Source organism: Sturnus vulgaris, chromosome 12 (assembly GCF_052056855.1).
Source record: "Sturnus vulgaris isolate bStuVul1 chromosome 12, bStuVul1.hap1, whole genome shotgun sequence".
Lineage (NCBI taxonomy): Eukaryota > Metazoa > Chordata > Aves > Passeriformes > Sturnidae > Sturnus > Sturnus vulgaris.
The window spans coordinates 5,408,493-5,424,843 of record NC_142254.1 but is presented as its reverse complement, the minus strand read 5'-3'; the positions used below and the strand labels follow the sequence as shown (position 1 = coordinate 5,424,843).

General features: G+C 41.3%; 1 protein-coding gene across 4 annotated transcripts in view; it reads left to right on the top strand.

Moving 5' to 3' along the window:
• Positions 1–16,351, top strand: part of ADAMTS18 (ADAM metallopeptidase with thrombospondin type 1 motif 18) — a 79,118-nt gene that overhangs the window by 37,990 nt on the left and 24,777 nt on the right. For all 4 annotated transcript variants that reach the window (XM_014882079.2, XM_088171834.1, XM_088171835.1 and 1 more), the window contains exons 9-16: positions 699–836; positions 2,275–2,428; positions 3,466–3,561; positions 4,566–4,714; positions 10,195–10,367; positions 13,243–13,373; positions 13,520–13,643; positions 14,531–14,775. In XM_014882079.2, the coding sequence (XP_014737565.2) occupies positions 699–836; positions 2,275–2,428; positions 3,466–3,561; positions 4,566–4,714; positions 10,195–10,367; positions 13,243–13,373; positions 13,520–13,643; positions 14,531–14,775 (1,210 nt within the window). The remainder of the gene's footprint in view (positions 1–698; positions 837–2,274; positions 2,429–3,465; positions 3,562–4,565; positions 4,715–10,194; positions 10,368–13,242; positions 13,374–13,519; positions 13,644–14,530; positions 14,776–16,351) is intronic.

Here is a 16,351-nt window from a genome sequence, read left to right as displayed (position 1 = left end):
ACTGTAAAACAAAGGTGAGGAAACCAATGTGATTTGCCTGAGATAATACAGCAATTCAGCGGCCAAAATTAGAAAAATAACAATGTTTTTATATTCACACTTCTGTATTCTATTAGTTCACACCCATTTCCTTTGCTGAGAATGGAGCTCTGTAGCTCTTCCCTCCCATTGTGCTGTGTAAGGCACTTTCCTATGGGTGCTATTTCCCTGGATTCTGATCTCCACAGCATCCATGGTCACAGGCATTGCCCTGGGCAGAGCCAGGCTCACTCTGCTTGCAGGTTTTAAGCTGACAGATTCACAGGAAAGGACAAGTGTGGCTGAACAGAAGATCTGTGGTGTCCATCCAGCTCACCATGGAGCTGCTCTCCTTGGGCAGTGACAAATGGGTGAACTGGGAAACTTTGGGCACAGTGTGCAGCTCCAGTGCCTCTGTGCAGTGTCCTGTCACTGGCTCTTCCTTGGAACCATCCTTTCCCATCAGACAAGAGTGTGATGACAGAAATTCCTGTTAATTGGAACTTGACTCATACCAGTACTAATTTGTATGGTACATCAGTTTTCATCCCTTTGGAGTGAAAGGGGTGAATTCCACCTTCCCTGTGGAATTCAAGCATAGAACTGCTTATTTCCCCCCAAATTTTATCTTGCTTCTGTTTAATCTAGACTTTGACTCTCCCACCTGGTTCTCTTTTCAGCTTTGGGATGATTCATGATGGAGAAGGAAATGCTTGTAGAAAAGCTGAGGGAAATATTATGTCTCCCACACTCACTGGAAACAATGGAGTGTTTTCTTGGTCTGTGTGCAGCAGGCAGTATCTCAACAAATTTCTCAGGTAGGTCGGATGTAAATCTGGTCTGGTGCCAGGGAATGCAGCTTTAGTAATTGGGCTTGAATTCTAAACAGCATAAAATTGCTGAAGTGTGAAGATCTCCTCCTTTAACATGTGCTCCAAGCCTTGCAGAGTGTGAGCCCACAGTCGGGCTGCTGGAGCACTGAGGGGTGGCCTGGAAGGGCTTTTGTCCTGCCTTGTTTCAAAAGCATGAGTTTCAGCCTCCAGGAATACCCTGCAGGAATGACTGGCATATCATTCTTTCCCAGGCATTCCTGTCAGCAGCTGGGTTTATTAGAGAATTAGTAGGAAGTGGACACAAAAGAGGGCAGACACAGTGGTACCAAAGTCATTACAAAATGTAAATTAACATCGGTGGCCTTTCTCCCTGGAGTTTGTCTCTTGATCTAGCTCATGTCATGAGTAAAGGACATTCTACATTTTTCACATCCTGTTTCTGGCAGAAAGAAAAAAGGAGAAAGGGAAAGATGTCAGGTTTTTTTCCAGCATGTTGTCATTACTCATTGATGCCTTTAGAGGAACTGTTTTTCAATCACTGTTTAAGTCATGATTACATTAATCTTTTCCCTATTTTTTTGGACATTCATGAGTAGACTATACAGAAATACTAAAAAATGTGTAGGAGGTATTTTGAGCAAGAGCAACACAGGCATTTTAGATGTTAATTCCTTAGAGTGAGAAGCAGGCACCATAGTAGTTGTGTGGATCTGGTCTTTGAATTCCCAGTCAATATATTTGAGTAGCAACCAGAAGAGGTAATGGAGTTCTGGTTTGTTTTTTTTTTTTTAATGCTGTAGTGATGCAATATATTTTGTGTACAGAAGCAAATTGCAAGCTAAAAAGCCACATGAGCCCTCCAACCTGCCATGTGGTCCCAGAGACTGACACTTGGAAGGCAAATCCAGCGTGGAGTGACCTTCTGGGTACAGGGGTGTGAGGGGTTCTCAGGAGAGACCAGGGGGAAAAGGTGGAGCTGGGAGCTGTGCTCTGGACACAGCCAGCCCAAAGCACACACCCTGCAACTACAGCTCCACACAGGGCAGATGCTGGAATGGGACACAGTGCCTGCTGCTTCTGCTCATTCCTGATTTGGGGAATCCAAAAGAAAGCACATGAGGTCACCTCGCTCTTGGTTCCCCAGGAATACAGGGAGGAAAAGAATTTGAAATCATTCTTTCTTGTTGTCACAACAGTCCCAAAGCCTGGAAATTCCTGCTTCCTTAAAACTTTGCAGGTCAGGCTACCAACAAGATGTCAAGAACTTTTGGTTCCTGCACACAGATATTCTTGTTTCAGAGCATGCCTCTAAAACTAGTTAAAGGTACTGTATACCATATTATGTATTTGTGCTGGTCTGTAGCAAATTAAAATATTTTGATACAAAGATCATAGTCATGATTAATTTACCTTCTCATTATAGTACAGCTCAAGCTGCCTGCCTGATTGATGAACCTAAGCAAACAGGACAGTATAAATACCCTGACAAACTGCCAGGGCAGATCTATGATGCTGATACCCAGTGCAAATGGCAATTTGGAATGAAAGCAAAACTGTGCAACCTCAGCTTTGTAAAGGTACCTATTGATGCACTTTTGAGAAGTTACAATGATGTGGGAGAGCTGCAGTACACTGAATAAGTACAAGTAATAGGGGGTTCTTCAGAGGCCTGGGCTTCTTCTCTGCCTTATCTGGCTTGGCAATTTGCTTTGAAGGTACTGGCCTCTTTTGAGGAATATTCCAGCCCCAGGGGAGTTTCAGAAGGAAATGTGTTCCTTCCAAGAGTCATAAGAGGGGCACTTGAATCCACATGAGCTATGAGCCCTTGCCTGCCATGCTAAGGGAAATTAGCAGCAGCAGAGATTTGATCAAAGCTTGTGTGGGGTGTGGGGTAAGAAGGACTCAGTTTCTTGTGTTTTACTTCTATGACAGCAAAAAGTCTGGGAGAGATCTATAGGGTTATTTTAGAGCATTGAAATGTAACATACTCTTGACTTCTTGATGAATGATTAATTTAGATTAACCTATTGTTTTAATGACTGTTACACTCCTTACTGGTCTCTTCAGAGAAGGCATTTTTAAAAATAATCTGGAGTGCTCATTCTGAAAAAAACATATGGTAATTTCTTTTACTCCTGTTATTATCCTGGAGTATTTTGATTTAATGTATGCTAACCACATTATTCAAGTGGTGGCAGCTGTGTTTCTTCCACAGCTCATAGACAAGGAAGAGGGAGTGAACAGCACTGTGCACAGACTGCCTTTCCAGATATCTTCTGTGGTTTAGAAAAATCTTGTCTCTTCACAGTATTATAGTCCCTGCAGACATGATGAAATTTTAGCCATGGACTTTTTAACACTGTTTGTGTTCTATTATAATCTCACACTCAATATAATTTTAAGAAATATATAGTGAAATGGTGCATAAACAAGAAGGTAATATACAGGGTACAGCTGTGCTGGGAAACTTTAACCCAGGCTTTTCTAAATTCAGAAGAGAGTTTATTTATATGTCTTTTAAGGTAGCAAAAACATGTTTCATTGGTTACTCTTTTTAAACACAGGAAAATAATGGAAATTATGAGCACTGTAATGACTATGGTTTCCTTTTCAGGATATCTGCAAATCTCTCTGGTGTCACAAAGTGGGTCACAGGTGTGAGACAAAGTTCATGCCTGCAGCAGAAGGAACAGCTTGTGGTATAAGTATGGTAAGTTGTTCTATAAATAAAATATTGTCATCCTAACTTGAGTTTAGATTGTGTTTGGTCGAATACAGGCTCCCATCAAAACCAGTTTTAGCCAGATCCCTCCAGGTTTGCCATCCTGGACTTTGAGATGGCTTTGTAAATGATTCCACTGTGATGCATATTCAGTGTGTGGCCTCCCAGTGGTACCAGTCTGATGGCAGGGCCTGGTGCCTCTCCCAGTGAGCTGTGGGATCAGATATCTCTGGCAGATCTAAGTCAGTAAGAAAACACATGAATTAGAACAGGAGTTAGAACAATGCTTCAAATTCCACTCTGATATGAGCATACCTTAAGCCATAATATTTTCTATACAGACTAAGGCCATATTTTCATCAGAGATCACCACTAAAAGAGCTTATTTGAGTCAAACCTTCTAATTTACACTCATCTTATTTGTTTGTATTTACCCTCGTTTGTTTGTGTTTATTTGAGTTGAACCTTCTAATTTACTCTCCTCTGTAGTTACACAAAATATTTTCTTTTCCTATAAGGTTTCTTCCAGCAGAACATTGTTTTGATCAAGTTATTGACAAATGTTCTATTTTGCTTTTTGTCTTTGTGCAGTATTGCCTAATTGAATCATAAAAGGGAGACATGTTAGCAGAACTCTAGCAGGCTGTTTGTAAATTACATGGGAAGTTGAGCTCTGCAGCACGGGGCCATGAAGTAACATGGATTTTTGGGGGAAGAGTAAGGCAGAAAATCACTTTTCAAGTGAACAGTTTTGAAAATTTGTCATCTCAGAACTTGGACAAATATTAGAACATTACTTATCTATGCCACTGTATGTCCTGCTCCGGAGTCCTCGTCCTGCTGTGAGCTCTTCATTGAGTTCAGTGGGCGACCTCGTATTCAATAGGATCAAGCACTGGAGCTTTTAAATGTGTTCTCTTTTTTTGTTTTTTTTATATTTTTTTTGCATGTCCTGGGTGTTGCTAACCGTGTTTGCTGTCCCTGTTTTGCAGTGGTGTCGCAGAGGTCAGTGTGTCCGGTACGGTGACCACGGGCCCAAGGCTGTCAATGGCCACTGGTCCGCCTGGTCCCCGTGGTCAGAGTGCACTCGCACCTGTGGAGGGGGGGTCACCTATCAAGAAAGGCACTGCAATAACCCAAAGTAAGACACAGATGTGGAAAGGTAGTATTTTTATACTGTTCATGTTACTAGAACAGAAAATGAGCACGTTTCTGCGGGGCAATAACGTGTGTGGAAATGTTTGTAAAACTTTCTCCTGTGTCCAGTGTGAGCAGTCAGAGGGTGGAAGGCAGAGCCATGTCCTGACCCCAGAAAGCAGAGGCTGGCTGCAGACTGCTGCTGTACCTCAGCATCTCCAGCCCAGCTTGCTCCATTTATTTTGGGACACTACAGTTTATCAAATACCTGCAGAAGTAAGGAAGCACCATAGAGACTTTTTTATATATTTTTACATTTTGCATTTTACATTTTTACATCTTACATTTTTACATTTCACATTTAAGGAAATACCATACAGACATTTTTACACCTAACAGCCTAAGAGCAGGAGAAAAAGATCTTAAAAGCTATTAAGACTTCTATATAGATATCATATTATCCAGGATGATAAAGACAGATGTCTTTGCATGTCTGTCATGTTCTTTGCATGCTTTTATATTTCATGAGTTGAACAAAAGTTGCTGAACCTTAGAATTGTATACTAACTCATGAAACATTTTTTTTAATTTGCCTCTAATATCTTATTTCTGTAAATACTATTCATTATAATAAGTATTTCAAAGTAGATTAAAAATGTTAACTGACCAGCATCTTTCCCAAGTACTCAACTCACTGCAACTTACAAGAAAAAAAGAATTTCCCTGTTTTATTTCATGCACAAATTCAGCAGGCATAGACACACGTATTCCTCATTGCACACAATAAAAGCATCATTTAAACTGCAGTAATAAAAAACAGAGAAAGTATGACACAGTTTATATGAGGCTGTAAAGAAGCCTCTCATCTACTGTACAGTGCTGCAGTAATAATATCCATGCTCCATATACTGTGTTATAGGAGAATGAGAGTTAGTTAAAGTAGTCTTTATTACCCTCAGCCAAGCCAATTTTTGCAGATCCATAGGAGAGCATTTTGTCAACCTTTTCTGTTGTTTCTCAGTTCATTTTCATAGATAAAATTACTTGTATATTTTCCTTTGTTAAATGCTTTAGCAAAAGAATGCAGGGTCTCAGAGGCTATATGTGTATATTTTGGTCTTCCTGCTTTGGTCCCAGTTTTTCTTGCTGAATTTATATGACTGCACATTGTTCTTTGCATTTATGCACAAGCCCCCTTGCTCTCCCTGTGTGACAGGAGAATGTCCAGTGGTGGAAATGGTTCAGTTTGGTGCACTGGTGTGACTGATAAAGATTTCTGGGGTCTTCAAACAGAAGCTCTTCAACATGAAGTGTGTCAGCTGCTGTAGCATTTAGAACTTTCCTTGAGAGTGAACTGTCTATTCTAATAAAGTAGGATTTGATGTAACCAAGTCATGCTTGGTGCCAGAGCTGGATCATGTTTACTCCAGATTTAATTCCATTGTATTAGTGGTAATCCAGTTAGGGCAAAGAGAAGATGGTATAATTCACTCTCAGAGTTACATTGATGGAATGACAGGAGTATAAATAAGCCACAACAATGCACAAATGTCCAGGTAGCCATATTTGCCATCACAAAATTTTTTATCAATGTGGAATCAGAAGAAAAATAATATCATCTATTTTCAATGCTTTAAGGACTAGTCCCTGTTCATTGTTCACCTCTAAAAATACACAGAAATACACAGCATAATGATTCCTTTCTTTCTGAATTTCTGAAACATATTTCAGATGTTTATATATTTTTTATGGATATGTATGTTATTTTATAGTGATATATATTTTATAGTGATATATTTATTTCACTTTTCCTAATCCAGATTTGTGTAGAAGCTAATGTTTGTTTTGTTCAAAAGCTTCATAGATGATTTTGGATAGCAAAATTTTGAAAATTACAAAGAATGACATTTCTGTAAGAGATTAGAACAAGAGGTGTGGATCTATGAGGAACTGACTGGACTCTAAAATGAAGTCAAAATGATTGACTTCTTATGAACACTGAAGGAAATGTCTCAGTTTCTGGTGATTTTAAAGGTGACCCACCTTACCAGAAATTTAAGGGCAAGTGAAGAATACAGCATCAGGCTGCTGTGTGTGAAAATCTTGTTACCTGTGTGAGTTTGTGAAATCCTCCTCTTGCAAATAATATCCAACCAATTGAATTCCCTTCCTCTTGCCAATTTTCAGGTGGCCCTTGTGACCACACCCAAACAGCCCTGGGTATGGCTTTGGAATTCCCACTGGAGTTGTGCACAAATTCTCCCTGACAAACACCCATGGGGGTGACCTGTAGACCACAGAGCTGGGCAGATTTGCTAAAATCATTATGTTCCTGTAAATTGTCACAGTGTAATTTCATGGATCTGGTTTTCATACACCACAGCACTTTACAGTTGAGGTACTTTTCCAAGATAGAAATTGATTGCATAATTTAATAGTTTAGCTGGGAAAGAACCCGAAGAGTGCCCAAGAGATTTAAATTAATACCTAAATCATATCTGTGGGACTGCATCCTACACTTCACAATAGTGCATTGTTCAGCAGAGCAGAATGGAGCTGTAGGCATGTGTGCTGTCAAAAGACTGAATCAAAACTGCTTGAACACACTTTTAAAATCTTTTGTGTGCAATATCTGTAACAGTGATTACAGAAAATGTGAGATGTAAACTGGTGCAAATTAATGATGCCATTTAAAATACTTCTAAAAAGCACAGACTGTGAAAGACGTTGTAGACCTTTCAGATTTGTGCAGAATAATAAAGCTTTATGATGTTATCATAATATGGCCACAAGATGAGCAGAAGTGTTCTTACATGGAATTAAATGATTACAAAAAGTAAAAAATAGGAGTCCAGAATTTCAGAGTCTTAATTAATTTGGTATTACATGAAATATTTTCCTTGATCACATCAGTTCTAGGATTTCTCACTCTCTGTGTTGTGTTGCAGTGAATATCATGATTTAGGAAATTCTACCCTTAAAAGGGTACTCCAGAATTAAAGCTACTCTTGTAGCATTTTAATATTTGGGTCTTATATGGCGTGGAGTACTTACCTTTTTGCACTCAGACTCCTTTTCCAAATCCATCTTTGGAGACTTTTTCTTGCTGGCCTTTCTCACCAAATTTCTCCCTTTTCCAATTATCTTCAGCAAGACCTCATGTAGGTCAACCTATTTATGTCAGTGCTGGGGGGTCAGAGAGGGATGAAAGCTTTAGGCTGTATCTGTACTGGGGAAACTGTAGTGCTACAGAAACACTGGAATACCCTTCAAGCAGGGCATTCCACTGGAAGTGTAGGTACACCAACAGCTTCTGGAGGTTAAAGTCTACTGGTGTTACAAATATCCTCGAGAAAAGCATGATTTTCTCAGTGTGGATAATAGAATTTCCACAGAAATCTGCATTTGTAGATCTCCATCTCGTTTCCTGTGAATCACTTAACTCCTACTGACATCTTGTTGGTAAAAATGAAGGTGGAGAAGTTTCCATCACTCTCAAGCCAACAGTTTCAGTAATGGGAATGTACTGTAATGTTAAAGTTCTGTAATGGAGCTGGGAAACAGAATGCCTCTTTCAGAGCTCCCTTAGTTTGGAGGAATTTTATCCCATCCTCAAATGCAAGAGTGCGGCTGGAAATCACGATCTAGCCATAAATAATTCTATTATATTGCTTATTTGGTGGCGTTTACTTGGAAGGAGGTTGCTTCTTTTCCTTACACTAAAGCAGATTTGCACTCTGGGGTTGAAGGAGGTCAAAAATCCTCCATGTGCTGAAGCTGTAAAGAAAGTGTGTAGGGAATTGAGTCAGCACCCAACAGTTTGGCTGCCTTCACTCAAAGCTCTCACCAATTGCACAAAGTCAACACAAACACTCCCTGATTTCACTGATGTTCCATATCCCCCCTGCCCTTCACAGGCTGGATTGCCACCAACTAGGACAGAAAATTTGACTTTAAGACCTTCACCATTATACCCATTATCAGTGTAGCTGGCAGGTGACTTCAGGAAAAGTCAGTGGAAGTGGAAGTTTTTTTTCCATAGCACATTTCACTGATGATTCAACCCAGTTTTAAATACACTAACAGGTGGGTTTCCATCTCTTTCTCTCAAAGACTGTTTTGCAGCCCAGAATTCTGGAAAAGGCAGATATTGTGTGAGTAAAACATAAAAAAAGGCAAGTCCCAGCTTGGTTAGAGGCTTAGACATATGGGAGTTAAAATTTATACCAGAGCAAACAGAAGAAGCACCTGGATTTTCTCCTCTGGGTTGCACAGAGCTGTCTCCATGGTACTCCAGGCATGAGCAAGTCAGGGATTGCATGGGATCCTTGGATGTGGGGAATAGTTACAGCATAGTGTTTAGGGATTTCAACAAACAATATGTTTCAATTGCACATTCTCTACTCCTAGAATTTTAAATGTTTGTTATTAGTTAAGATATTACTGTTATCTTTTATTCTGGGTATTTTCCTTAATGTGTATGTAATATGGGAAAAGCTGTCCACTCAAAGTTTGTATCTTGTCCTTCAAGTATGAAAGTTCTCTAGTTTTTTTGAAAATCATTATATAAATGAGTGCAAGTATAGCATTGGTGCATTTCTTTTCACTTGATGCAAGAAATGTATAATACAACAAAGAGTTCGTAGAATTTGTTATTTTGAAGACTTGGCTCAGTGCTTGCCAGATGTGTATCTGTGCATTGTGAGACTGCACAAATAACATCAGTGAATTGCTAAGTTAAAAAGAGCAACTCTTGCATTTTACATTGTCTTACAATGTCTGTGCACAGACCAAATGGTTAAAAAAGTAATATTCTGATAACGTGATGTATGAGCAAACTAATAGAATATGCTCTTTGCATTCTGGCCAAGATGAAGGGAAATGCCCAGGTGAGGTTTGCTGAAGTGGATATGGCATGTTTGAAATTACCCCTGAATTCCAGCATTTTCCTAAAGCAGGACAACTATGCACAGTCCCTGTTTCCTCTGACTATTTAAAAGCACATTTTTTCAAAATGATTTACAAAAGAAATGAACAACAAATGTAATCATTCATTCTCTTTTTGTTTGATCAGTGTTATGTTATCCTTTATTAACTCTAATTGTGATAGGTAATTCTTTGCACATGTTCATTCCTTGGTTACAGCAGAGTAAAAATAGCTGTATAACAAGGTTGAACCCGGCCAGTACCAAATAGCCCTATAAATTTAAATTAGTGCAAACATGACTCACCTCTAGCTGGTTGCATCTTTGCTGAGTCTGCAGTGATCCAAGTGATAATTCATATCAACTGCTTTGCTGTGTTTTAGGAACCATGAAAATTAATGGCCCATAAAAGAAATAGTGATCTCCGAGGGCAGAACGTCCTCTCCTGCTCCCTGCACTCTCACACACGTGTAACATGCCAATCACATAAAAGGCAGATTTTGCAAAATTATCCTTTTCTCTCTCTTTTTTTTTTTTTTTTTTTTTTTTTTTTTTGTAGGCCGCAGTATGGTGGGAAGTTCTGCCAGGGTTCCAGTCGTGTTTATCAGCTTTGCAATAAGCAGCCTTGCCCAGCTGACAGCCTGGACTTCCGAGCCCTGCAGTGTGCAGAGTATAACAGCAAACCCTTCCGGGGCTGGTTCTACAAGTGGAAACCCTACACCAAGGTGGAAGGTGAGAGTGGCTGACCTGCTCTCAGGGACAGGGAGGGAGCTCTCAGCACCAATTCCCCTCTGTGTGTGCTCTCAGCACCAATTCCCCTGTGTGAGCTCTGAGCACCAATTCCCCTGTGTGATCTCTCAGCACCAATTCCCCTGTGTGAGCTCTGAGCACCAATTCCCCTGTGTGTGCTCTGAGCACCAATTCCCCCCCTGTGTGTGTGCTCTGAGCACCAATTCCCCTGTGTGTGCTCTGAGCACCAATTCCCCTGTGTGATCTCTCAGCACCAATTCCCCTGTGTGAGCTCTGAGCACCAATTCCCCTGTGTGTGTTCTGAGCACCAATTCCCCTGTGTGTGTTCTGAGCACCAATTCCCCTGTGTGTGCTCTGAGCACCAATTCCCCTGTGTGTGTTCTGAGCACCAATTCCCCTGTGTGTGCTCTGAGCACCAATTCCCCTGTGTGATCTCTCAGCACCAATTCCCCTGTGTGAGCTCTGAGCACCAATTCCCCCCCTGTGTGTGTGCTCTGAGCACCAATTCCCCCCCTGTGTGTGTGCTCTGAGCACCAATTCCCCTGTGTGTGCTCTGAGCACCAATTCCCCTGTGTGTGCTCTGAGCACCAATTCCCCTGTGTGAGCTCTGAGCACCAATTCCCCTGTGTGTGTTCTGAGCACCAATTCCCCTGTGTGTGCTCTGAGCACCAATTCCCCTGTGTGTGTTCTGAGCACCAATTCCCCTGTGTGTGCTCTGAGCACCAATTCCCCTGTGTGATCTCTCAGCACCAATTCCCCTGTGTGAGCTCTGAGCACCAATTCCCCTGTGTGTGATCTCTCAGCACCAATTCCCCTGTGTGTGATCTCTCAGCACCAATTCCCCTGTGTGTGAGCTCTGAGCACCAATTCCCCTGTGTGTGAGCTCTCAGCACCAATTCCCCTGTGTGTGAGCTCTGAGCACCAATTCCCCTGTGTGAGCTCTCAGCACCAATTCCCCTGTGTGTGAGCTCTCAGCACCAATTCCCCTGTGTGTGAGCTCTCAGCACCACTTCCCCGTGTGCTCTGGGCAAACATCACCCTGTGTGAGCAGATACAGCCTGGCTGGGTCTGTGTGAGATGTTTGCTCTGTGGCAGAGCTGGAGCCAGCCTCCTGTGTGATCCTGCCTGCATGGACATGCAGGATTGATTTGGGTTGGGAATTCGAGTCCTTGTCCTCACCGTGACTCCCCGGCTCTTGCCACCCCTCTCTCATTTTATATTTCATCTTGCTTAGTCTGAAACCCAAGCAAAACAATTTCCATGGAATTTTCAGCATGGGAAATGTAAGCTTCCACAATAACACTACTAGAATCTTCCTTCTTTTGGAATGTTCTCAGATTTCAAAATGTAACAGTAAATCAACCTTTTGACTTTTCTGCTGGTATGGTCCCATGAGAAGTGGAAATGCAAACAATGTACTAGCATTCATTTTTTTAAGTTGTCTTTTACTAAGAGATCTTTATCAAGTTCAGGTCTCAATAACTATTTCTGTTATTTTGCACAAGCGAGTTTATTTTTACTTTATGCATCTTAATTTTGCAAATATTTTGAGACAGTATTCACTTTTGTCAGCTAAAACAAATATATTGTCCAGTTTGAAAGCATTACTTCAGTAAAAGTGTCTGAATTTTCTCACATCTAAGCTGCTTTGTTTAGCATATGTACAAATTTGCTTTTGATGATAATGCATATCATTAAATAAATATATAAGCATACATGTAACTTTCCTTGTAGAATGATTATATTTTCTTCAAAAGTCTTTGTGGACATTTTCACAGTTATTTAAAAATGTCCTAACAGGCAGTGAGAACAGAGGAAAGAAGTAATATGGTTTCACAGCATGTAGCAGTGGATGTTGTATAATAGGGAAAAAAATACATCTTGTTTAATAGAAATCAAGGTGGCCTACGTTGTTTTTAAAGGGAGAGGCTGTGCTTAGTAAAGGAGGAGTAAAATTAGGGATAAGAGGCATAATTTTCAAAAGCAAGATGTTCTCAAGTGATTCTGAAGTCAAAAATGCCCATCCTTCCTCTCAGCTGCTTTGTAAAAGCTCCCCCAAGATCTACATTTATAGTCCTGAAAACATGATCTGGTTTTCAAAATTGCTACAGATGCTTTGCCTCTGTAGAAGGGACTACTGGAAATCCATCTGCTGATTCAACAATAAAAGGATACTCTTGAATCCAATTTCATGTTCTTAAAAACCGTTTTATTTGTTGCACTTAGATTTGTATTAAAACTCTGCATTTCAGCAGTTGTGATAATATTTACAATTTCATGACTGGTTTTGTCTATGCAGTATTAATCAGCCCTTTATAAGCATAACACACCACCCATGTGTAAGGAGACATTTGACAATGGTTGGGATTTGTTGGAGGAAAAAATACTTTTGTTAGGAGGAAGTCTGGCTGCAGTTCTAGCTTTCAGCTCAACTGGTCATTTGTGCTGTGTTATCCCTTTCCCAAATTTTAAATAGACTTCAAGTAAAATTATTGCAGTCTCTCATTTCTCTTAATAAAAATGAAATTTGAGCCTGTGAAGCAGTGGAACTGAAAGCAGGGTGCAGCAGCAGAGCTAAGGCAATGCTTCTGCACTGAGTTTGAATTCTTAATTCTTTGTGTGGACAAGCAAACCCACGTGTGCTTTTAAAAAAATATCATATAAACGACTCTATTTAGCTATATTTCAATTTAGCTACATTCTGGTGTCCTAAGTTGTCACCTTGCACAGTTCATCCTTGTAGCTAATCTTCTAGAACACAGGAGGAAACAACAGCCAAGATGCTTTTTATCTCTTTAGCAATGCAGGTCTGCTAATGCTTCCTTGCCTTGTGTTTGTTTGTTTGTTTTCTCCCCAGAGGAAGACAGATGTAAATTGTACTGCACAGCTGAAGACTTTGACTTTTTCTTTGCAATGTCCAGCAAAGTGAAGGATGGAACTCTGTGTTCTCCAAATAATTATGATGTTTGTATTGATGGAATATGTGAAGTAAGATAAAATTAAGTTTCTTACAATCCTAATGTCTAGCTTTTTTTTTTTTTAATAAGTGGGCAATTGACTCCTTTAGGGAAAATGCAGCTGTTTCTTCAAATTCCTTTTTGTCTGAGTCCTTCAATTGTGCCTTTTGGTTGCAGCAAGTAGGGTGTGATCATGGACTTGGTTCCAAAGCTGTGTTGGATGCTTGTGGAGTTTGTAAAGGAGATAATTCAACGTGCAAGTTCTTTAAAGGCCAATACTTGATCCAGCACAAAGCTAATGGTAAGGAAAACTGTTCCCCATGATCATCAACTCCCTGCTCTGCTGTGTCCCCATATAATATATGTGACTCCTTGCTCATTCAGGCAGTGGCTGAGGGTCCAGATGTGAGCTGAAAATCACAGGGAGAGTGAGAGGAGAGTTCACATGTCTCCTGTTTCTTAGTAACAAGAAGGCTGTGAGCATAAGTCTTGGTCAGTTAAACAATCCTCTCGTTTCTTAAGCCACATTTTCCCTTTACTGTGAATTTCCTTTTAAAAGAGATTTTGGGATTCAGGCAAGTGAAAAAATAGCTGTCAGCAGCTCTGACTGGGATGGGACTGTGGAACATATAGAAAGCAATACACAGCATAATGCCAAACATGACAGTATTTCCATGTCCATTTTCAAATTAAGTTGTCTGGAAGCTGTCCAGCTGTTTCAGTGGGACATCCAGGCACTGGGAGGTGGACTTTTCCTTAGTGGACTGTCACAGGCTTCTTGGGAAATAATCTCACTGTGCTGCAGTTTTTCAGGCATAAAATGCAGATAAGATTTCAGTACCCACAGGAGTATTTTGAGGATCTGTTTGCTGTTGGTCATAAGACATGTCCTTACTGCAGTAATATAGGTCAGGAAATTGTCCAGGATGTAGGGAGATCCTCTGGTACCCAGGGCTTTGTGAAGACTCTGCATCCCAGTGCACCTCGCCTCAAAGCCCTTGTGGCTGGCAGGAGTAACTTCCAACTACTGTAGGGAAATACAGGGAAAGCTCCAGCGCAGCCACCATTACTGTGTTCTGCATTTTCCTAAGGTGAAGTTACTTTTTCTTGCCTTTGATCAGAAGGAAAAAATTCAGGAATTGAAATACCTCAGAGTTACTCTGATTAGAGCTCCTGCTCTCCTCACAGACTACTACGCGGTGGTGACGGTGCCGGCGGGCGCGCGCAGCATCCACCTGCAGGAGATGCACATCTCCCCCAGCTACCTGGCCGTGCGCAGCCTGGCCAGCAAGTACTACCTGACAGGAGACTGGACCATCGACTGGCCAGGGAAGTTCCCTTTTGCCGGGACAGTGTTTGATTACCAGCGCTCCTTCACCCATCCCGAGAGTCTGTACGCGGCAGGACCCACCAACGAGACGCTGGTCTTTGAAGTAAGCCTGGCTCCTGTTTGTTCTTGCCCTGATGTCCATTACAGAATTGGTAATGACAGCTTCAGCTCTGCACTGCGGCTCTCAGAGAGGTTAAAGAATAGTGTTGAGTCACGATAGCATTCAGACTTAATTGTGTGGTCATGCGGGGTTGAAAGGCTGTTCCCTGCTTGATCGAGGTCTGAAGTTTAGTAAACTCACAAATTCAGTGATAAGTAAGGTGCATAAAACGCCCTATAGCATAATTTCTGAGTGGCACAGTGGTGATGGAGATTATAAATGCGTATATGGCATGCAATAAAATCCAAAAATATAAAAATTAAAGGTACCATTATGTCAATGCTCCATGGTTACCAGTTCAAATAATGCTTCTGAAACTGCAGGTGAGTGGAGCCACTTTCACATCCACTTTGGAATGCAGTCAAAATACCACACACAGGTTCCTGTAGAATGAGTTTCTGTTGGTTCAGTTATTCTATTATATATGTTTATCTCACAATCAAATTTGTGCCACCTAGCCAGATGTCCTGTGTTGAAACTATTGTAAGCAGAAAGGAAACTTGCTACTTACATAGTTCAAGTTTTACAGTTTTGAAATTGGCCTCTGCTACTGCTGTTCTAAGAAAAATCTCCTTCTGCATTAGGTTGCTTAGCTAGATTTTCTTTTGAAATGCATCAGAACGTCTGAGGGGCCACTTCTGGCTGAATTATTGACGGTTTTGCTTCCTGTTAGCTCCATTAGTTTGCCTTTGTTAGCTCTAGCAGGTCTTTGGCTTTGTAACTCAGCTGTTAAGTCTGCTTTGATGAATCCTTCCTTCCCTGTGAGAAGGAAGGATCCCTCCTCAGCAGGGATTCAGTTCCTTCCCACACCTTGCTCAAATGGGCAGTGCCCCTGGGGAGCCTGGCAGTCAGTGCTGTGCCCCCTGCCCGAGGCAGCATCCTTCTGTCCTTGCCCCCATCCCATATCCCAGTCCCTGGAATCCTCTCCCTTGCCCAGCTTGGGCCTGTTAAACCCAGAAAGAGCAAGCACAGACTGGGACATGAAGTATATTCTTCAAGGGTTATTACAGCTTCCACAAGTGTCCAGTGAAGTGTGCATTTGGAATCCTGAAGAGCTTTGCTGCTCTTCCTGCTGGCTGAGTAATGGACTGAAACGTGTCCTTAAGAGCCACTGAAGGCCCTGGACCACGGGCAGGGTAAAGCTCTTTAGGGTGCACACAAGTTTTAGAGCAGGCAGTTTGACATGGGCTGAGGGTTTGTCTTTCCACAAATTGCCATCACAACTCACAGTGCCTTTTGCCACATCTTTCTCCATTGAAGAATTTTCATTTTGGGTGTGTGTGCTCGCAGGGACCTTCCTTTAGTCCAACCTGTTTGGTCTACAAGCCACAGACATGCTCCCCTCTCTGCAAATACACCAAAACACCCACACTTACAAATACTGTGAAACGTTAAACTGAACTCCCAGGAATCTTATTTGTCAAAACCCGAGGTAGATTTGAGCTGTATTATTATTATGGAGCTGAAGTATGAATAATAAATTGCCTACAGGAAGACTTGGCTGCATATCGTGCACATA